Here is a 23,729-nt window from a genome sequence, read left to right as displayed (position 1 = left end):
CTAAAACATTCACCCTGGTTGTTCCTTTGTTTGAATGGTCAAGAACTATGACTTCTTCAAGAACTACTCTGAGATCTGTTATGTTTATTTATGTTTTTTAATCCACAGATTATCATCTGCAATTATCTGGAACAACAAGAGATAGCCCTCTGTGTGGGAGATTCACAATTCTCTTTGCTGGCTTTCATCTCAGTGTTTACAACTGATATCAGGACACGCACTTTAAAAAGTTTGACTCAGATATAAAGCAATGTAAACATATTTAGTCTTAATAATAAGTCTTAATCTTGCACTTACATTGCTTATACAGACACATTAGTGTCGAGCAGAGTTAAACAGTTTGTGCATGTAGATAGACTCTTTGTGACAGGAAACAATTGCACACACAAAACACACGAGCACATGCAGCAGAGCAGGATTAGCCCTGTAAGCATTTTGGTTGGAGCCTTATCTGAAGTAATGGTGGATGAGAGTCTTGATTCATTTTCCCCTCTCCTGTCACACTGAGGAGTTCTTTGCCTGGGGACAACACTTCTCGCATAATAACACCCTCAGTATCAAGAACACACTTGGGAGTCATCCTGCATGTTTAACACAAATATGCAGATTCTCACTATATGATCTTATCATTTACAAATCCACATGCTTTATCATGTGTTTTCATCTTCAGCTTGCTCTTTGTTTTTGAAGCACAGGCAATAATATATATATATATATTTTTTTTTTTTACATAATGCAAACATGACAAGTACCATCGGCTCCTTGTAATGCTAACTGACAGATGAGAATAGAGCGCTTAGTTTTTTTCACCTTGAAAGGGCTCTCTTTTAATGTCATGTCATATTAGTTGATGTCACCTGGGACAGGGCGTTAATAATGGAGATGAATGGAACTGTCAGTGGAAGGGAACAGGTGTTTTATACTGACACGCAGGCACAGAGAGGAGAAGACAGTCGCGCTGAAGGAAAGTGATAAAGGCAACATGAACGGCTGCAGGCAAGTATACTGTATACACTTTAATTAGGCACTGGGAGAAAACAGATCATCTTGGGAAAGAGATACACAGCTACGTATTTTCCAAGAGGAGTGTACCACTACACTCTCCTGCTGAATGTCAAAACCACAACTGAAGACCCTTCAGTTCACTAGATGGAAATACAAAATTGGTTAAAAAATCCACTAGAAACTAGCATTTTTTGGCATATTTTGGCAGCAATATTGGAAACAATTACAATGTACTTTAACCTACTTTGATGCTCCATATTTTCTTTTTGCGGCAGTGGTCCAACAGGGCAAGCAGTGCTTGTCCAGTGAAATCCAAACCAGAAATTTCAATAAGGAGAAATTCACTGGAAAACATTGACTAGATTTGTTTAAGTACAAAGCTTTTATCATATTATATTAATATAATTATATCCTATTTGGCAACTGGACTCTATGCTGAGGTAGCAGAGCAGAGCAGAGGAGGAAGCGGGAGAAGACCTGTGCAGTCTAGATGCTTGTGGTAGTAGAAATGGAACAAGTGGAAGATTGATCTCTGATTAACGCAGTGGAGATGGAGAAGAGCTGAAGAATAAGAATTGATTTTGACAGCATGGGAAAGAAGTGATTAAAATAATAGACTAAAACCCAAATAGCTTTGGAAACAGGCAGGCAAGTGCATACAGATCTTTGTTGTTGAAAGTACGCACAAGTTTATCAATTTGAAAGTTCAAGCTTGTCGAGCTGAGAGGACAGCAGCTGTTTCTGGTTGTTGCACATGTGCATTGCAGATAAATCTCTCGTGTTTGACGGGAAATTTATAGAACACTAGTGAACTAGACAAGCTACTGTTTGCTTTGGTTTCAGTGCACTGAGATCAGTTGCTATTCTTTGCAATGTGTAGAAACAGAGCCAGTGTTTGCAAGTAAATGTGTTATCATCAAAGCCTGGATGATAGAGCTGGGACATCAAATGCAAATCCACTCTTCTGCATAAGTCATCACATGCCATGGCTCTGGCTGTAGCTTGAGCAAAAGCCACATAAACAGCTTGTCCTCACTAGATTTTAAAGCAGTTTATAGATGAAAAGCTGCCCTTTTCCTTCTCCTTCTCCTCCTTTTGTGATAGCTATTATAGTTTTGCATTTTTTAATTTCTATTTATTTTTATTTAATTTTACATTTTCAGTGCAGTTTAGTTTAAAGCCTAGGTTATACTCTGTTGTGGACACAGACACAGAAAGATAGACCTCTGATAGTGGAATAGTCATTCTTTTTATACTTCTTTGACATCCACTCGAGGTCTGCCGTCTGGGGACCAGGTCTAGTTGGTGCCCAAAAACAGGCAGGTGCACGAACATCCGTAAGAACCATTATGCTAACCATCTGATAATGTAATTTTTATGTCACTGGGTCCTGAGTGGGCCCTAGCAGACTCATAGACATGGAAAACATAATCCCTGCTTAGATCATTTTTATGATTCAAAAATGTATTACATGTAATAGTCATTAGACTTTAGTTTAGTTTTTTTCAAAGTAAACATTATCTTTTAAGTGAATTTATTCGCATCATCTAAGGTGAGGGTTTGGTATCTTTCCATGATTACTTTTCGATTTTTGGTTACTTTCCTAATCCAAACTCCAAATAAACTCTGTCAAACATTGTGAGCAGAAAAAGAGGAAATAAAAGTCAGACAGCTGGACAGAAAGACAAAAAAATAAATAAAAAAAAGCTGACAAAAAATGATGACGGGCACATGGAGTGGTGCAGCAGCTGTTGAGATGTTGGATGTATCACTGAAACCACACTGAGCTCAGAGCAGAAGTGCAAAGTGAGAGGAATTTGGTGAGGAGAACGCGTGTGCGTGTATTTGTGTTCAGATGCGCCTGCTTGTGTCTATCAACGGCTGAGTGACTGAGTACAGCAACAGCTGTGACAGACCTCTCGAGCACAGCTTCACTGATATACGACACACATGAAGGCATGCACACGCGACTTAGTCAGTCCTGTAGCAACAGCAAATCCAGGAGACGCTCTTCTAAAGCACAGCATTGGAGTTTGTATAGTTTGCATTCATCTACTCTCTTTTTTAAAAAAAAAAAACTCTATTAAGGATTTTCTTCTACACATTCTCGCTTTTGTTTTTGCTGAATCTAATCAAGGAGTTCTTCAAAAGAAGTGGTTGGAAATGGCTGTTTTGATGAGAACAAATCTCTTTTGATCATGACTGACACCAGAAATGTTGCAGATTTCTTCTTCTTTCACTTTTCTCTACTTTGAAGGATATTCCTTCATTTCAGTCACAACAATGGTCTCCCAGAGCTTGACTCTTTAAGCGGATTGCTTTGTTTTGGGGGGATTTCAAGGCTGCAGAAATCCAGCACCTGGACTAAACTGATGTCCACCATTGGCTGTCGTTCCTATTGTGGTGTTTTTGTGGATGACTCACTCAGGGGTAATTTTCCAGTTTGCTAACGCTCGCCATGCTGGAGCACCCTCCATGTGTCCGGATTGACCCTGCCCCTTTCAGGCCTCAGCCAATCAGATGCAACATGGATAAGCCAGATATGTGTTTTGAGTTAGAGCGCCAAGCCTGTCAGAGTCTCAGACAAGGTGGGATACCTGTTTCTAGTCACGTTTCCAGTTCACAGCACATGAACATTTTTAGAGCTGCACTCACACAACACATGAGGATTTGAAAATGTGTGTAGCTCAGTTTGATTGTATTAGTAGTTCTTTTTAAGTAAAGAAATTTTGTGAAAATGTACACTGAATATTTGTAGATATTACATCAACTGTTTTAAAAATTTAGGCTTTCCCATCAAAGAATAGAGGTTTATTTTCTGGGCCGAGGTGTTAATGGGATCAAATATCCTGCTAGTGCCTTGGTTACAGTTGGGGCACAGCCAGCCTGGGCACAGCACACGTCGCCTTGAGCAGATGAACCGAGCAACCTGTTGGCTGGAGGTCCCTGGGCCTTGAATCAAAGTATCTGAACAGAGAGGAGTGTGGACCAATTTAGACAAGGACAAACTCCAAGAGGCTTTAGTTTCTTTTCATTAAAAATTTAAAGGCATGTTATGGTGCATTGCCACAGTTTCAGTTATTGAAAAATATGCAATAACTAATAAATAGCAAAATAACAGCCGCAGCTATGCCTAGCAGAGACTGCCCATGCATCCTTTCACCACATCGCTTCTCACGTTTTCCCATCAGACCGTGTGTGCACAACCTTTTAAGCTGTCCTTACACTTTATGTACTTGTGTGCGAGTTGGCAGTTTACAGTAATGTTCCTCTTAATTCACAGGGCGGTCTAGAGGGATTGGGTTTCGAGTGGTTACAGCATGGTCGGAAATAGAAAACTTGTGGGGCGGAGGAGAGAGGGGGGACACAGAGGCAGACCACAGGTTGGGGGCAGACAAGAGAGTCTGAACTGCCCACTACATCGTGTTTACCATACAGAAGACTCCTTAGGAAACAAGAAAAGACTGATGGATAAATACACACTGTAACTGACTGTCTCTCCACAACTTTGAAATAGAGGTGGTCCACAAATCCATGCACATTCAATTTAATGTAGAAAGCACTCTGAGTGAACTGTTCACACAGAAGTGAACCAGATGTGATACATCGGCTAGTCATTATCACTGTCACACATGCAAAGCGGTCAAATATGTGAAAATAATTGTATTATTGTTATATATATTTGGAGGCCCCGGGGCAGACCCAGGACACGCTGGAGAGATTATATCTCTCAGCTGGCCTGGGAACGCCTTGGTATTCCCCCGGATAAGCTGGAGGAGGTGGCTGGGGAGAGGGAGGTCTGGGCCTCTCTGCTTAGGCTGCTGCCCCCGCGACCCGGCCTCGGATAAAGCGGATGAAGATGGATGGATGGATGGATATTTGACTACCTCCTGTACTTGTACCTCTGTGTCCTCAATGAGTGTTTTGGACACCTCATCATGCATCAATTAAGATGTGAATTGACATCATTAAACAGGTTCTGTCAGGGAGGCTGTGTGTCAGACAGGAGTTGGATCCAAGATGCAGGATTCAAAGGACAGAAAGTAAACTAAAAAGCAGCTTTAACGCTGAGCCTGAACAAAGCACACAACATCAAAGACTAGAAACGAGGAAACCGAAGCTACAAATCTTCTAAGAAACCACACTGGCAGGGAGGACACAGCCATGAGGAAGAATGTGACAAGGGTCAAGGAAATACTGAGACAATATATATAAACACAGAGGATAACGAGGGAACAGCCAACAGGTGGGAAAACAGCTGAAACTAATTACAGGTTACAAGACAGGGGAAATAGAGCTAAATACAAAGCAGAAGAGATGTGAGACCGCCAAAATAAAACAGGAAGAAACAGTGCACGGGAACTGAAACACAGATAAGACAGAAGGCTAAACAACCACAGAGACAGACTATCTTCACAAAAATGCATGGGGAGCACAGGAGGAGTATGATTACAGAAAAAACATAGAATACAAGCAAAGTAGAACCAAGATAACAAAACTAAGAAGACGTGAGGATACAAATAGTAAAAAACAAAGGAATTACAGCTATAATGAGAACCAAAACCTGGAATAACCATCTCAAACTCAGTATATCCAATAAATAAGAATTCAAAAGTCCAAACACAGAAGATACTGGGTCAAAGACCTAGGATCATGACCACTTCTGAGTTTTTCCAAGGATACCCTAGTAAGCTGTACAGGAGATCAGCCTCACTAATTTCTGATAAACACTCAGTCTTTTTGTTCTGGAAGAAGAGGTTTGTGACAGATGAAAATAAGTTGTCGCATATGAATGGTCTCGTTTTACCTACATTTTGACACTAGGCTCGTCTTCTAGCAGTGATGCCTTCTATGTAAAAACGTTTTTTTAACATGCCCACGTAACTGGCTTATGGAGTGGCTATGAAATAGAGAAATAACACTGGTGTCCATATTATGTTGCTCAAACAACTTTAAGTCATGAAGAAATTTCTTAGGCTCAGTGCAGTCTTTGCAATTTGTTGCTTCATTGCCTGTTCAGCTTGTGACAATTTTAGTTTCTGATAATGCAATTCAATTCACCAAATCAAAAACAGTCGCCTGAATGCTTTGTATTGTAAGGTAAAGCCCCTACAATAAAACAGAGAAAACCTCAACAGTCAAATAACCCCCTTTGACATAGATCCGATGTTTCATTTTACTCAATGAGCACAATGGGCTCTTTTGCATGGTCAAAGTGCTGTGTGCATAAACTGTTTATGACTAGGCTAAAGCGAGACTTCCTCTTATGTAGTAGCGTTTGACCAGTGAGTGCAAACATAGATTCTTTCTCAATACATACAGTAACATCACTTTGCAAATGTAAGTGTTTGTCAGTGTGTGTGTTTATATGTGATTACACTATGCCACCATAAGTGGAGGTTAAAATGTGCATCTGCACTGCAATGTATGTTTGCGTGCGTATGCAAATATTATGCATGCTTGTAATGAGTATCTGTGTTAGTGTTTGCTTAGTGTGGCTGCCCATGTTTCCCTGCAGGAGCCAGTTAAATCTTTCCTGCTGCCAAGGGGAGAAACTGCACCATCCATGTCAGCCAAGTCCTCATCACAGAAATCAAAGCGATTTGAATGCTTTTGTAGTCGCTCATAAGGACTATCTGTAGATTCTAATGGGCCACAGTAACACAGCATGGTCCCATTTTTTCCAACTCAGGGAAGAAAATGTAGGCCACACTCAAATTTCTGAAAACATTCAGCTTGTCCTTATTAAGTAAGACTTTTTACAGGTATAAAGACAGAAGACATGAACCTGAAAACCTGAAAATGTAAAAGGAAGACAGGAGATTTAAGAGATAGATGTGGAAGTTTGGATTCAGGTTTAGAAAAGACTTGAAATCTGTTAATATCCAAATCTTGTTCATTACAGTACATACAGTGCAAAAATCTTGACTCGCCCCTCATTTCTTTATATATTGTTTCCAGTGAATTTCTTGTCATTTTGTCATTGTTCAAGTGGTCTTTAGTAATAGTTCTATAGGTTTTCTGAAAGTCTATCAAAGTTTTTCTTTGAACATTAGCAGTGTGGGATCATTTTGACAGAGAATGGAACAAAGGCAGCCAACATCCAAAGACCTGTGAATGTCCTTCAAGAAGCCTGGAGAATTATTCATGAGGAATTCTTAAAGAAATGACAAGAAAGTTGCCTAAGACATTGTTGAAGAACAAAGGTGGTTTTACAAAATATTGACTTTCTGGCTTGTTAAAATTGTACAAACTTTTGCCTTATGTGCCATATTTCCAATTTGTACATGTTTTAGAAAAGTAGCTTAACCTAATTCCCATTTTCCTAGAAAATGGGAAGAAATGAGGGGTAGATGTTTGCATAGTACTGTATTACAATTAGTGGTTTCAGTGTTTTCTGTGCAGCAGTTCATCTATTTTAACCTCTTAAGCCCCAACACCCCGGATACGGGGGCAAAAGGCAGGAGATCGCATTTGGGGTTAGGCGTTGGGGCTTAAGAGGTTAACCTGATTTCAGTTCTCTAACAAACTGGGCAATAATATGTCTATTATTTATCATATGGAAGCAATTAACTCATACCCCTAAGGTTTCGAATGTAGTTTTCTGAAATTATCGGCCCTTTGTTAGTCATTGGTGCTACTTTCGGTCATTACACAAATGTACTGTTTATAAAGTGGGGGAAACCTGCAGTCAGGTGAGACTGAAGAAGTTACTTGGATGAAAAAGGAAAAGTTTCTTCCTCTATAAACACTATGACCAGATGAACCAACTTTCTGTGACCCCCACTATTATTTGGTTAAATGTCCCTTGGCAAGTTTCACTTCGGCCAGCTTCTTTTGGTCGCCACCAAAAAGCTTCTGGCTTGAGACTGTCTGGATATTTGACCATTCCTCGTGAAGGAATTGGTAGTTGAAGTTAGTGTAAATTGGATGGTTTCTTTGCATGGACCTGGCTTTTAAAGAATAGTACATACATTTTAATAGGTTTGAACTTGGGGATTTCGGAAGCCTATTCCAGAAAATGGAATGGTCAGTCTAAATGTTAGCCTGCTTTATTCAATAATCTTTATGGTCAGACGGGACACAGTTGAATGCCCCAACAGGATAAAGATCCCAAAGCTTCAGCAAAACTGGTTTTTTGGAATAGCTGAAGGGTAACATTAAGCTTCTGAAACTGGCTTCTGAAAGCTCCAACCTTAACTCTTTTGAAAATTTGTGGCCCATCATTGAAAAATAAATCTTAACCAGGAAACCAACCAATTTAAATGAACTAACAATTTTGTCAAGAAAAAGTGGTACGATGTCCAGCCCAAAGTTTATTGATGGCTACCATAGGGTTCTGGTCAAAGTGGTACATGCCGAGGGACATTTAACCAAATATTAATGGTGGTGTATGTACATTTGAGTCTATATGTATACTTTTGACCCCGTGTTGAGAAAATCCATAATAAATTCAAACTTTTTTTACCCAATTCTTGTTTTTTAACATCAGTTCCCCCCTGGAAAAAACAGTTCGAAGACAGCCCAAAATCACCTACATTTAACCAAACTGTATTTCTGTATTAGTTTATTTCTTTTACTTGTCTAAAATTGACAAAGTGCTGATCAAGCATACCCACATGGGGTCTTAGCCCATGGTGGAGGAATACTCTGATGAGGAAAGATGAGCTACAGTTTGAATGTCACTGGGGTGACAGTCAGCTTCAGCCCAGAAAGTACAGCAGTAAATTTTCACTTTATGGATATGTCCTTTCAAACCACTGATCAGACATTATGGCTCAGCACTGAGTACTGGATTTGTACTTACTGTAGAAGGTTAAATTTAAACATTTAATAGAACCTATTTAGGAAAATGAGAACAAAATGTGACCAGGCAAAAAACAAAAAGAAAGAATATTATAACACAGCTATTCTGTTGTGCATTTCCTCACTTTGTCATAAGATTTTCCCCAAAAACTATCAAAAGATGCACGCGCTTCATTTGTGTTAAAAGAAACAAGCTAAACATAAATGTTTGGCTTTGCTACATGGGAACCAAAACCTGCAGCTGAGACCAAAAGTTATTTATTAATCCCATTCAATCACCACGTCACATTGTCATATTGCCTGATCTGCTCTGAAAAGACCTGTGATTGTAGGTGAAGTTATTTCTTATTGATAGTCACAACTTATAATACGCTGTGCAACACCTCAGCCACACTTCTATGTGGCAACTGTGTGTACTAATACTGTTGATGCAGAAAGTCAGAGTGCGTGAAAAAGACCTTCACACTCAAAACATTTCCAGCTACTGCATTTTACTGCAACTCACTGCTCAGATCAAAGTGCTGATGAACAGAAAATCCTTTCCTGCCAGTCCATATTTTCATATCATCTTGAAGTTCAGCCCTCAAAATGTTTTGCAGATATAAATAAAGTTGTGTGAACAAATCAATAATTTATAAAATACAATCAAACAAGCATCAAGTTCAATCCAGGTGCTCTCAAAATGAGCAGTCTGCTGTCTTTTTTTTCTCACACTCTGTGGGATCTTGTAATGTCACGAATGTGTGACTGTGGGCTGCCATTTCATCAAAAACGTGAAACAGGAAACTGCCAGTACGTGTGTTCATGTGTGTGTCTGACTTCCCTTTGTAGTGTGTTACATAACCTTTGTGCATCCGATCATAAAAGATCACAATTTTTGTAGCAGCTAATAGTGTAGACAGAAAAGTCCTCATAGAGTAACTTGGATATATCACTGCTTCAATCTACTGCTTTCATTTTGCTCGTGGGCATTTGCTTAGTAATGTCTCTACCTTTGTGGCATTCGGTGGGTGAGAACTGAGATAAACATGCATACACACTCAGTCTGATGATGTTTTCCATTCATTCTGCCGCTACTGACTTGCATCTTGGTGTTCAGTTCTTCAGCTGAAGTTGCAACAGAGAAGGAGCAGAGAGGAGCTCGTCAGCCAGGGGATCATGCCACGTAAGTTACAACAAAACACTTTTAAGAAATATTTTGATATGAACTGTAAAATGAAGCTGATGTAAACTCTTACAATAACCTTGTTAGTAGATACAACCAGCACATCTAGTACTGCGCCAAAGTTTTGGGTCCCACTGTATGGTTTTTTATATTTTGCTGCCAAAGAGCCAGACTTTGTTGTATTTTTTTAATTTGTCCTTTTGAAAGCTCAAAGTTTTTCTTTGGACACTGGCTGCTTTTTCACTGATTTTCAGTCCATTCCCTGTATCTCGCCATTTTCAGTAGAATGCTTTTTGCTTGTTTGTTTCTTTGTTAAGCCACTAAACACTGACTGATCAATCATTCAAGCACTTAACTTAATAGATAAACCAGAGTTGTGTCTACACATAAGGGGCAACTTATCAAAGAAGTCATTTTAACTTAAATAGACTGTTTGTTACTGGCAGCCTATCACAAGAACATCTATTTTGTTCCCATTTTTTCAGTTGAATTTATCCAAAATGTCAAACGTAGCAAATTTTGATATAAATAAAACTGAATTTCACATCAAAAAGGCAATTCTGAAAGAATTATTTGTCAGTTATTTGTCATGACATATAACAGCATGATGTACAGAGTCTGAACAGTATCTGAATGTCATCTCCTAAGAAACAGGAAAAACTCCAGTAACACAGGACCTTTAAAAATTTCTGAAATTGTCATCAACACATACTGATGAGGTCAGGAGAGAAGTACAACCATGAGTATCTACAGCCGTCTGTACAACACTCTGTCATGGTTTAGGGATGCATTTTAGTGAGTGTTGTTGTGGATCTTGTCAAAATTGATGGAATTATGTACACAGAATTATGATTCGATTTTGACTGACCATGCAACACCATCTGGAATGATGAAAAAGATGAAAAAGATCCCAAATACACTACCAATGCAGTAAAAGGATAGAAAAAGAGACTTAGACTTTGAGACTTAGAGCTTTTTATTGTCATTGTGCAGTTTCTTGCACAGCCAGATTGGGTAGCTGGACCACAAAGATGCAAAAGTAAGAAGAGAAAACAATATACAACGAGGGGAAAAAAAAAAATATATATATATATATATATATATTTTTTTTTTTTTTTCAAATGAACCAGCTGCTAGTTAACGAGAGACACCCGGAATGGCTAACCGAAGGCCGGACGGTCCTGATCCCCAAGGACCCCAAGAAGGGACCGGTCCCCTCCAACTACCGACCAATAACCTGCCTCAGTACTACATGGAAGCTCCTGTCAGGCATCATATTGGCTAAGATGAACAGGCACATGGGTCAATACATGAGTGGGACACAGAAAGGAATTGGCAAGAATACCAGAGGCGCAAAACACCAGCTACTGGTAGACAGAACAGTCAGCCGAGACTGCAAGACCAGACTGACCAACCTGTGCACTGCCTGGATTGATTACAAGAAGGCCTATGACTCAATGCCCCACAGCTGGATACTGGAATGCCTAGAATTGTACAAGATCAATGGGACCCTAAGAGCCTTCATCAGGAACTCAATGGGGATGTGGCATACAACACTAGAGGCCAACTCCAAGCCCATAGCACAAGTCACCATCAAGTGCGGGATCTACCAAGGAGATGCTCTGTCCCCACTGCTGTTCTGCATAGGCCTGAACCCCCTCAGTGAGATCATTAACAAGACTGGCTACGGATACCGACTACGGAACGGAGCAGTTGTCAGCCACCTCCTGTACATGGATGACATCAAGCTGTATGCCAAGAGACATCGATTCACTGATCCACACTACCAGGCTATACAGCAATGACATTGGAATGTCGTTCGGACTGGAGAAGTGTAGTCGGATGGTATCAAAGAGAGGGAAGGTAGTCAGAACTGAGGGGATTGAACTACCAGAAGGCAACATTGCAGACATAGAGGACAGTTACAAGTACCTGGGGATCCCGCAGGCGAATGGGAACCATGAAGAGGCCGCTAGAAAGGCTGCAACCACCAAGTACCTGCAGAGGGTCAGGCAAGTCCTGAGGAGTCAGCTGAATGGTAAGAACAAGATCCGGGCCATCAACACGTACGCCCTGCCCGTGATCAGGTACCCTGCTGGGATAATAGGCTGGCCAAAGAAGGAGATAGAAGCCACTGACATAAAGACAAGAAAGCTCCTTACCATGCATGGAGGGTTTCACCCCAAGTCCAGCACCCTGAGGCTGTACGCTAAGCGGAAGGAAGGGGGCCGGGGACTGGTGAGTGTCAGCACCACAGTCCAGGATGAGACAACGAACATCCAAGAATACATTGGGAAGATGGCCCCAACTGACCGAGTGCTCAGTGAATACCTCAGGCAGCAAAAACCCAAGAAAGAGGAGGGAGACGAGGAACCATCATGGAAGGACAGGCCCCTGCACGGTATGTACCACCGGCAGATAGAGGAGGTGGCTGATATCCAGAAATCCTACCAGTGGCTGGACAAAGCTGGACTGAAAGACAGCACAGAGGCACTAATCATGGCAGCACAAGAACAAGCTCTGAGTACAAGATCCATAGAGGCTGGGGTCTATCACACCAGGCAAGACCCCAGGTGCAGGCTGTGTAAAGATGCCCCAGAGACAATCCAGCACATAACAGCAGGGTGCAAGATGCTAGCAGGCAAGGCATACATGGAACGCCATAACCAAGTGGCCGGCATAGTGTACAGGAACATCTGTGCTGAGTATAACCTGGAAGTCCCGAGGTCAAAATGGGAGATGCCCCCAAGGGTGGTGGAGAATGACCGAGCTAAGATCCTGTGGGACTTCCAGATACAGACGGACAAAATGGTGGTGGCTAACCAACCGGACATAGTGGTGGTAGACAAACAGAAGAAGACGGCCGTAGTGATCGATGTAGCGGTTCCGAATGACAGCAATATCAGGAAGAAGGAACACGAGAAGCTGGAGAAATACCAAGGGCTCAGAGAAGAGCTCGAGAGGATGTGGAGGGTGAAGGTAACGGTGGTCCCCGTGGTAATCGGAACACTAGGTGCGGTGACTCCCAAGCTAGGCGAGTGGCTCCAGCAGATCCCGGGAATAACATCGGAGATCTCTGTCCAGAAGAGCGCAGTCCTGGGAACAGCTAAGATACTGCGCAGGACCCTCAAGCTCCCAGGCCTCTGGTAGAGGACCCGAGCTTGAAGGATAAACCGCCCGCAGGGGCGTGCTGGGTGTTTTTTAATATATATATATGAGTGAAAAACACACAGTGGAATACTATCAGTCATGGATTGGCCTCCCCTGGACCTCAACATTATTGAAGCACTGTGGGGTCTTCTTGACAGAGATCAGCACAAACAGCAGACACATCCAAAGCTTTGAAGCCTGGAGAACTATTCCTGAAGGCTACTTAAAGAAATGACAAGAAAGCTGCCTAAGACAGTTCAGACTGAAGACTAAAGGTGGTCATACCAAATATTGACTTTCAAGCTTTTTAGAATTGCACAAACTCTATTTTACCTTATTGCCCACTTTATTTCCATGCATGTGTGCATGTTTCAGTAAATTGCTGCGCCTCTTTGCCATTTCCCTATCAAAATATAAAGAAGTGATTCAAGACTTCTGCATGGCATTACACTCATTTATTCATTGGTCCATTAGATTCACTAAAGGTGTGACATAGCATTTAAGCGTGTAGCAGATATTATTTTATCTGAAAGGTCATTTATAAAATTTTTTGAAAAAATGGGATTTAAATTTTTGTTAAAAAATTAATTAATGGCAAATCACGAAAAAGAAAGAAAATTATATGTGTATTTTGCTACAAAAGAAGGACTAGTTTTGTCTATAAGATGACGCAAAATGAATCAGAATCCAATTATCTTTATTAAGTGGAGTCCCTGTGGTGTCAGGAGAAAAAGGTTTTAATATAATTACAAAAGAATAGTATAAAAAAGAGGAATAAAATAGTCTTTCAGTTATAATGGAAAGAATCTTATTGCACATAAACACTATTGCACAGGATGTTACAGGCTGTCATCCATTGGACCGTATTCGTCAGGTTGTATTGGAAGTGATTACTTGTAATTCAAAGCCCTAACAACTATAGGGGAGAACTGCACTGTTCTAAAAATAGTAATGTCAAAGTATCTTACTGTATATTTTACAGTTTTGTACTGTCTTTCTAGAATATCATTAAATTTACATAAGTAGACTGTGATTTTACATGTCAAAGGTAAAATAACATAACATCACTGTAAATATAGTAAAACACAATTTACTTGTTTTTTAAATATACTTTTTTGTACATATGCATATTTAGATTGTAAAAATACATTCACAAATGTATCATGATTTCACAAATATCTGTCGGTTATTTGAAAGATTGAACTGTTGAATTCAAATGTAATGCTATGGAAAAGTATATAACATGATCCCTATAAGCTTGTGTTACATCACATAAGTATTATTATCATTGCTATTTAGGGCGATCATAGCTCAAGAGTTGGCAGTTTGCCTTGTGATCAGAAGGTTGCCGGTTCGAGCCCCGGCTCGGACACTCTCGGTATTGTGTCCGTGGTCAAGACTCTTCACCTACTGGTGATGGGCTGATGGTGCGATATGGCAGCCTCGGCTCTGTCAGTCTGTCCCAAGGCATGCAATCCATTATTATTTAAACCAACTGTTAACTGTATATTTCTGTACATTTACGTATTATGATTCATATTGCCACATTCATTGACCTTATTTATAGGTAATTTCATTGTTTGATCACGTTAAGATGTTCCTAATTTAATGTCTAAAAGCACTTGGAAAAGGCAGAATGCCATGTAAAATTAGCGCAACAAACTGTATTGTCATTACTGAAAATAACCGTATTTTTATGAGGAAGTTATTTTCTGTTATGTTACGGTAGTATTTTGGCGCCCCAGCTGCCGGAATATTACCGTTTTTTAAAGATGTTTTTTTTAACAGTGTGACTATTGCTGATGGCAGCAGTTTGTAGAGATTATGAGCAGGGTGTGGGGAGTCTTTTATGATATTTCCTGCTTTCCTGAGACAACGAGAGCAGTGCAGTTCATCTAGAGGGGGTAAAAAACAGAAAGTGATCCCTTGGGCCATCTTTACAATCACACACAGAGGCGGTAGCATAGGATGCTCTCTATTGAACAATGATAGAAGGACACCAGCAGCTTTTGAGGGATGTTGTTTTCCCTGAGGATTCTCAGGAAATAAAGTCTCTCCTGAGCATCTTTCCCAGCTCCACTGTGTTCACACCCCAGAACAGGTCATCCTAGATGTGAACTACCATGAAGCGGAAGTCTGGCACCATCTCCACCCCATCCCCATTGACGTAAAGTGGTTTAATGTCCATAAAATCCACAACAGTCTTCTTCGTCTTGGTTGTGTTCAGGAGCAGGTTGTTGTCCCTGCACCACGCTGTCAGTCGCTCCACTTTGTCCCTGTAGGCAGACTCATCCCCCCCATATGTTATAAAAAGCTTGTGCCATGTGTTGCAGTTTGCTTCTTTTTCAAATGCTTACGTTTGAGGATTGCATATAGGCTCATACAAAATAACATGAAAGCAGCACAAGAAAATTTAACATATAAATCAAGTAACACGCAACATTGAACAGAGAAAGATGCATTTCAGCATAACAGCTACATTAGTTGATGCAAGTTAGTAATGAAATGAAAACAGAAGCATCTGAGTGCAGTCCGCCGTGCCATTTTAGGTTTATTCTAGGTGTCATTGTCTCCTTTCAATCTTTACAGTGAGTTACTCAAGATCATACTGCAGCTGCCATCATGCATATCCGTAGCTGCTTCTTATCAGATTGTGATAGTTCCCCATCTGCCATCCAAGTTAGCTGCTACTTTTGGCTCAGTTTTTAAAAAAGGCACTTTTTTTCTGTTTGGTTTATAGAGTCTTAATTATCCTGTTAAATGGACAATTTCCATTTAATGCTACTTTAGGGAGCATAATATGTTGTTCAGTGCATGCATTAATATAAGTATGTAATGCACAAAGTTCTGAATGCTTTACAAACTGGTACTATTAATGGTGGTTTTTTTATGCTCAGTGTGGCTAACTTTAGCTTTCCCCACATTTTATTTTCTTCAGAAAATGAGGCTCAGTCTTCCTCTGACAATGCTTCTCACAGTAGGTCTATAAGCAGTCTGACACAGGAAGTGTCAGAAGAGACAGTTAGAATCATTATCTGCTAATGATTCTAATATTTACCTGCTCATGTGGTAGATGTTTAAACTGGGAGCCTGAACACTATTCATATGGACTCTGTATGCAAGCGCTTTACTGCTGCTGAATGTATTCGCCATCACAAATATGCATTTACTATTTTCCCTCGCTATAGGTAGCATTTATAATACAATAATGTCATCTTATCTTTGTGGGCAGACAAACAACAACTCTAAAATGGAATTATTTAAATGTTATCTTTGTTAACATGCTGGTACTGTTAAGTTTCCATTTTATTTATTGACAGCATTTCGTGCGCACCACGCTCGTCGTGGTCATGTTAGGTGTGACCACAGGAGTCATCACAGTTCTTATCTGCTTCCACTTTCCTGCCGAATGTTTGAAAAAAAAAAAAAAACTGACATGGAGATCAAAGATGAATGTTATGTGCATATGTTTTAATTCAGTTATCCCATGCCTCTCTTTGCTTCTTAACAAAAGGTGTGTAGCTTTGTTAGTTTTCTGCAGAAGTATTCAGGAACGTTGCAGTTGAGCCAGGGTAGGGTGCACAAAATCAACTACCGGTAGTTCTTTGTTTGAGAAAGCACCTGAAAGTTAGTTTTGTCACGTAAAAGCTGTATTGCAGCGCCCCTGAACTCTGTGGTGTGCTTGCTGTTGTCATGTTCTAATTGACTAGATTTATGTGGTGCCTGGGAACAACCTTTAAGAGAAAAAGAAACTCATAAGTCAGCCATGTTTTGCAATAATGAGCATGCAAAACAAACAAACTGTTGTTTGTTTGTTTGTTAATTAGTTAGTTAGTTTATTTGCTTGTTTTAATCAATTTTAAATCATGCTTTTTATTTGTTCTTGTTTCTAATGTCTCTGTAAAGCACTTTGAATCACCTTGTTGTTGAATTGTGCTATACAAATAAACTTGCCTTGCCTTGCCTTGCCTTCATGACCGCAAGATGAGTATATATACAGAGCCAGTACAACAGACCAGTCTTTCTCCCTGGACCATTCGGCCCAGTATGCACTGCACTTCGCTTTAAGCCTCTTTCTAACCTTAGTAAGGTAAAAACCATGCTACAGCCATGTTGTTCTTGTGGGGAAACTTGACACAGCACTCAGTGTGATACCTCACCTAGTTTGTAATTTTTACACTTCTTAGAAAAAACACTAAAAATAGTTTGTGAGTTCACACTAACCTGCATGTGATCAGGCTGAGTTAAACAAAGGAGACGGGGACCTTTTTTATTTCTAAAGAATTGTTAACACAGTTGATATAATGAGCAAAAACACAAGAAAGAGACTGAAAGCATTAATTAGTAAACCTGCCCTAGTTGCATGGAATTGCAATATTTACTTTTGCAGATGCTCCTCCACAGATTATGAGCTCTGTAAATATCTGAGTATTGCATGTATACTTGGTGCAGTATTTGCAAATGTATCACACTTTACACAGCTGACCTGCAGGACAGCTAAAGACATTAAAGAGGAAGTGCTAGACAGCAGGAGACTGAACAGTTGCTGTCAGAGGAAGTGATGTTGTTCAATGTTAAAATGTTTAAAGATTGTTGCTTAGCTCTAGCAGGGTGGTAAGGAACCACTCGTGCACATAATGGGGTCTTTTCTCTCTGACCCCATCTCAGCACTCTCTGTTTCCTCCTTGTCTTTTGCCCTTTGGTCTGTTGTTCCATTTTTCTTCCAGCTGCCTCCTCTCATTTGTCATCTCTCCCCATCTCCTCTACATCTTTTTCATGATTCTTCATCTTCCTTAAATCTATTTTATCCTCTTCACTTTCACTCACACTTTTAACCCCCCTCTCCCCCCGTGTGCTCATCCAGCCATCCTTCCCTCAATCCCATCACTCATTTTCAGTGTAGCTGACTGACAGGCAGGTTTATACACCCTCAAGGTGGACACATAACCTCCTTGTGGATGGGTGAGAGGTCTAAGAGGGCTCTCCAGGGTGTGTGAGAGTGAGTGTGTACCGGCAGTGTGACAGTGCTCAGTGACGTGAACTGAGGCTTAGGTACCAGCAGTTCTGCCCCGGGTTTGATAATGCAGCCATACTGTGTGTGTGTGAAGTACAGTACAGTAAGACATTTTTTTTGTTGTCCTAGCTTTGCCGCATGAGATTTGAAACTATATTGTGACTAGAAAATGACATGCAGCCCTCATCGTAGATACTGACAACTTCATACTTGGTTTAAGACACAAGTGATGTAAACACATTGGGCTAAAGTTGAGTCTAAGACTTTGAGTGCAAAAAACTCCAGTGTCCTCACATACATGTAGTATGGATATGGGGACACTATATAATAAATGTGCTGCCTGTATGGTGGCCCTGAGAGGTCAAACACACTGCAACTTAAAAAAAAAACAACCCACCAGCAAATAGCAATATTTTACTGAGTGCATCTTTTTGTGAACCAGATAAGATGGCATGTAGTCCTACACAGTACTGTGATAGATTGAATTCTGGATAAATTGCAATCACTAGCAGTGAAGCTCCCCCAACACCATCACCCACCAATCCATGCTTGATGGTATCTTCACATGGAAAGATCACAGACTGAATCATTAATCATACATTTTGGATCAAAGTCCAAATTTTCAAGTCAGTGCAAGACATGTGACTACTCGGTCATCCACAGTGGTGTTTTTCTTTACAGCAATTTAAACACCAAGACCTAAATTTACTGACAGTTAATGTGAGAGTCCGATTGCCAAGAACATGACCAAACTAGAGTAATGGTGTCAGTGTTGAATCTAATAGTGTGGGGAAGAGGAAGTGATGTAAAGCATAAACTAGCAGCCTGAACATCCAGGAAAACAGGAAGATTAGTGGTTACAGATCTTCCTCGTTGAGCTTTAACATAAGCTTTACTTGGCCAATTTGGAAATTTGACACCTGGACCATTGTATTTAAAGAGAAGGTAAAATAATAACTGTGCCACTTGGAGGAATTTTACAGACAGTTTCCAAAAACAAAGTCAGATTTTGGTTATTTTTGAAACACATTAGAGTTGGCTGGTTTTGCAGGTATTGTCAAATACATTACCAAATGTATCTGGAAATCCGCTTGTTCTTAAAAGTTTGAAACATTTATTAAAATATTTAAACAAAATTCTTTGTCTGCTGCTAAATAATTTGGTTCTCACATGTAGAATATTTATTAGGTCAAGATTTAGATCCTCTTTTTTGTCTTAGACTGCTTAGAAGCAAAGCTATATTGTAATGGTTGAGCTGTTGCATTTAACTCAGTATCACGGTGTCATGATTACCTCGAAGGTTTCCATTACCACTAATCCTGAGGCTTTGCATAATCACAAACCTGCACAAGTCCTACTTAAGTCATCTTTGAATGCTGAACAGTTTCCAGGAAATCCACTGCTGTAGAGAAGCTCATTGGATCGAAGCAGTCAGACTTCATCCCTTTACATTTCTCCTTTGACTTTGTGATTTTTTTAAGCTTTTTACAGCAGCTGTTGTTGGGGACCAGTATCCCAGCCATCATTGTACTTTATGCACTACATTGAACTGGTACTCAGGAAAAAGCTTTGGCTGAGACCATCAATAGACTTGAAATTGAACTAAAGAGGCAAAGATCCATGAAACGCTCTTTTGCTAACCCCCACTAGCATCAATACACTTTTACTCTTTTTGCCTGATTTTTTTTTCTTTACTATGCTCTCTCTTTTTATCCTCTTAGCACTGAAAACTTCAGCTGCCTTCCACGAACAGAGAAAGAGCTTGGAACGGGCTCGGGTGAGTATGCCATCCTCAAATCAGTCACTGATGTCAAAACTGATGCAATTTAAGCTTTGAGAGTTTTTAAAACACGTGGCATCATTACAGAAGCATTCTGATTTGTCTTTTCCTGCTTTAATGTAAGCCAAAAAAAGAGTTGGGATAAGACCATTGGCTCAGACAAATAGACTTGTATAGAGTAATGCGAAACTATCCACCAAATCAGTGCTTGCCCCAAGGGCAACATCATCAGCAGTTGTGAGTGAGTACGTGGGAAGATGGATGAGTAGGTTAAAGTAATTCTCCATTAGTAACTAGCTAAAATGATTAGATAAACACAGGCCCTTTAGTTAGCTTAGGAAGCACGGTCTACATTGTTAAGAGAAGGGTTTGTGGAACTACACCTAAAGAAGGAGAGGAACCACAATGTTTAACAGTGCACAATAAAGGATTTGTGAGTGCAAAACTGAGAGATTTTCCATTCCTTCTTCTTCATCTTGTCTCTTGGTCTCTCTCCAGACGGAAGACTATCTCAAGAGAAAGATCAGGAGTCGACCAGAGAAATCTGAACTGATCAGGATGCACATCTTGGAGGGTAAACACTACACAGAGCCTCATACCTCTGGAACTTTGGTCAATCTAATGGAAAAAGACCCATTACATCCATGCACACTCGTAAAGAATTTCCATGCCTGGTTTGTGTGTCTATGCAGAGCCGTTCCTTCCGGTCAAGCAGCTGAAGAAAGCATGCCTCGCTGTTGATTTGAATGATAAGATTGCCCAGAGGCCAGGGCCCATGGAGTTGATCCATAAAAACATTCTACCCGTTCACTCCAGTATTAAACAAGCCTTCATAGGTAAGTGAGAACTATTTTTAGGCAACAGTTTCAGGATTACTTCTGCTGAGTGGAGGAAATTATTAGCTTAAATGTTATAAGTGCAGAGTTATTTATGGTTGATTGCAATAAGCTGACCGCAGAGAAAAAACCCACAAACAAAGCGTTGAGACCAGATATAATGATCTTAAGCAGATAGATGCAGTTATTGCGGACAACTTGTGTAAGCCTTTCAAGAGCTTGTCTGTAAGTCTCTATTTTCCAGCCATCAGTACACAAACCAATACCAATGTTTCTTCACACAGTCTCGATATGTAGGGCTGTTGCACAATAACACATTAGTCATGCCAACTTTAGAAGGCCTTACTTTGCAAATTTTGTTTTATTATTTCTGCCCCCTCAACAATCAACAGGTGTACCATTGCTATATAATTTCCTGCGCACAGTCTGTGTGGAAGAAGGACGTGTGATATAGATTTTCATCAAAACACACCCACACTGTGAGGCTCCTGACAGGACATCCCTCCTGGCCCCTTCCTCCACCTATCATAAACGTACTGTTTCCTCCCAGATCCCAGATGCTTCAGTTGTCCTCACCACATACTCACACAGGCATCCATACCTGTCAACAAGAACCACCTAACATACAAATTTTTCACAAACAGCGCACTGACAGGCAAACACTTCAATTGATCAATTCTATGAGTTTGGAAAGGTTGGAGGGGGGTAATTGTAAATGATGCATGACCTCTGATTCCCATTTTAACAGACAAGAGACGAAGATACTGCTTCCTTCTCTGTTCTCGGTTGGTTTTAAACAATCACAGTGCCTGTTAATAGAGAATCACTTGCTAATTGAAGAGGTGACATTTTAAAATAATGGGGACCTATTAAGCTTAATTCAATTGCATATTAATATTTTCAGAATAGATCACTAAAAAAATAATCCTTAGTTGTTTCACACTGGCCCTTAATGGAGCTTCCTCCGTTCATCTATAGTCTGAAATGAGCGCTTTTAGCTCTTTTCCAGTAATTTTTTGAGGTAATTTAATAGAAAAAAAGAATGCTGTTTTCATAAATATACATTGATTAGTGCGCAACTACATCTTCCAACAAATAGATGCATTGTCATAAACTTAGAATCAACCCATTAAAAATACACAGCAACGAACGCAAATTTTGATTTGTGTCTTTAGCTATGTTAGCTATATTTTATCATCTGAAAAGTAACACATGAAAACGTCCATAAACATGCTTTTTTATTCTAATATTGTTGCAATTACTTATTGTCAGCAGATCAGATATACCACCCTTCCATCTCTGGACAGCTGACAATGAGGCAACTAAACAACACAGTTAGCTGGTTATATGCTAATGTTGTGTCAACTAATGTGAGACTCGAGTGTCTTAACAGTCACATTTCCCCTCTGACAAACAGTTTGATAACTTTCTCACATCATATGAGAGTTTTTGAGACCAACAATGTTAGATCCACTTCAACAAAAGTTTCACTTGTGCAGGCAAAAATAGCAGTGCTTACTGACATAAAAGGATATCCTCAGCAAAAGAAGTGACTTTCACTTACTCATTGACTCGTGTTCAACTCCTTTCACAAAGTTTTACAGTCTCCTCCAGAGTAAATAGACTTGAACACTTCTCATCTGGCTATCAAAGACTGATAGCTACAGAAGGTGTAAATGCAATGTTTTGATCTTTCTTGGCTTGGCTTTTCTTGGCTATCTTGAACATGTTTGTCCAACAATGCCACGGTGGCTAGGATTATGAACTTAAATTAGGAGAATTAAGAAAACAGAGTTCAGTTGACTGCAGTCTACTGACATATAGCAGTGAAATTTTACCCACCAAGGTCATTTTCTATATGTTTGGTTGCCCATTGTAGTCAAGAGATTTGCGCAGCAGGTGGATTTGAATTCTGTGTTTGAGTTGGCCATATCAAGTACATCTGCTCCAGCCCGTTCTCACTCCCGACGCGTGATATACCGATGATTTTTCACGTCCCGAGGCGTTCTATGGTGACCTTCCGCCTTCCTATGCTACACGGCGGATTATGGATGAAATTGAATAGAGGGAAGCTCCCGTGGTAACACGTGTTCCAGCCCTGTATTCCAGCCCTCCGTGTTTTCAAAGCGATTTAAGTAAAATAAACGTACATTTATTCCAAACGGTTCTCATGTTTCCTCGTTTTTCAGAACTCGTAATATAGGGACCTTTTGGGTGGCCAAAAGCGTAATATGATTTGTCACCTAGCCTTAATTGTTATACTTTGGGAGTGAGAATGTGTTGTCTGCTCTCACTGGCATCATACAGCTCCAAGAATAAAAGACACTTCCTGAAATAAGGATGAGGATCGTCTAAGTGGGATTTTTATATAGAACACTTTTTTTTTTCTTTGTACTGTGGGAGCAAGGAATCAGTGGGTCCAGCTGCTTGATTGATGTGTAGAGGAAGAAGGTTGAGATTTAATAACAGACTGTGTCAGTGGAATATCCATCTCTGTCACTGCTACACAATAAACACAATTACATTACCGCCACTTTTGGTAGGAGCACCAGGAACTAGCTAGATGAGGTTGACATATGAGCATACAAAGCATGATGCACTCCCACACCCACACACAGCACAGCTGTAAGCGAGTCATTGCATTATTAAATCAGCCCCGTGTTGTCTTTTCATCATTACCTGCTGATGGTAAATTAATGGACAGCAGTGTGTTCTAAATAGCAGTGGGCTACTGCCCGTTAGCACCTCCTGTAATTTAATAACTCAGTTCTATTATTAAAAAAAATGGCTCTACAGCAGTCCTGGGGATCCTAGCGGGTACTTTTATTCCTTAAATCCCTGTGAAGACTCATAAGTCTGCATAATAATGAAATGATTATATGATATGGCGCATGGGAAAGCTGGCAGGCTTGGATTAAAGCTATGCTGTAAGATGTCTTAACCTTCCTGTGGCTGGCTAATAAGGAAACTTTG

The 23,729-nt window shown here is 40.2% G+C and overlaps 1 protein-coding gene across 5 annotated transcripts in view; it reads left to right on the top strand.

Annotated features, from left to right (window-relative positions):
- Nucleotides 1–2,985: 2,985 nt before the first annotated feature.
- Nucleotides 2,986–23,729, top strand: part of LOC146575765 (myocardin-related transcription factor A-like) — a 38,169-nt gene continuing 17,425 nt past the window's right edge. For 3 of the 5 annotated variants that reach the window (XM_085270629.1, XM_085270628.1, XM_085270627.1), the window contains exons 1-5: nt 2,986–3,593; nt 9,911–9,976; nt 19,862–19,917; nt 20,419–20,494; nt 20,613–20,756. In XM_085270629.1, the coding sequence (XP_085126755.1) occupies nt 3,464–3,593; nt 9,911–9,976; nt 19,862–19,917; nt 20,419–20,494; nt 20,613–20,756 (472 nt within the window). In that variant the 5' untranslated portion in view covers nt 2,986–3,463. Of the gene's footprint in view, nt 3,594–9,697; nt 9,818–9,910; nt 9,977–13,318; nt 13,402–19,861; nt 19,918–20,418; nt 20,495–20,612; nt 20,757–23,729 lie in introns of those variants that run through there. The other 2 variants (XM_085270630.1, XM_085270631.1) reach the window with 2 other exon arrangements.

This window comes from Mchenga conophoros, linkage group LG4, assembly GCF_057382185.1.
Source record: "Mchenga conophoros isolate Kocher_MC1m ecotype Shallow Benthic linkage group LG4, M_conophoros_male_GT1.1, whole genome shotgun sequence".
Classification (NCBI taxonomy): domain Eukaryota; kingdom Metazoa; phylum Chordata; class Actinopteri; order Cichliformes; family Cichlidae; genus Mchenga; species Mchenga conophoros.
This window is presented reverse-complemented; position numbering and strand designations above follow the sequence as displayed.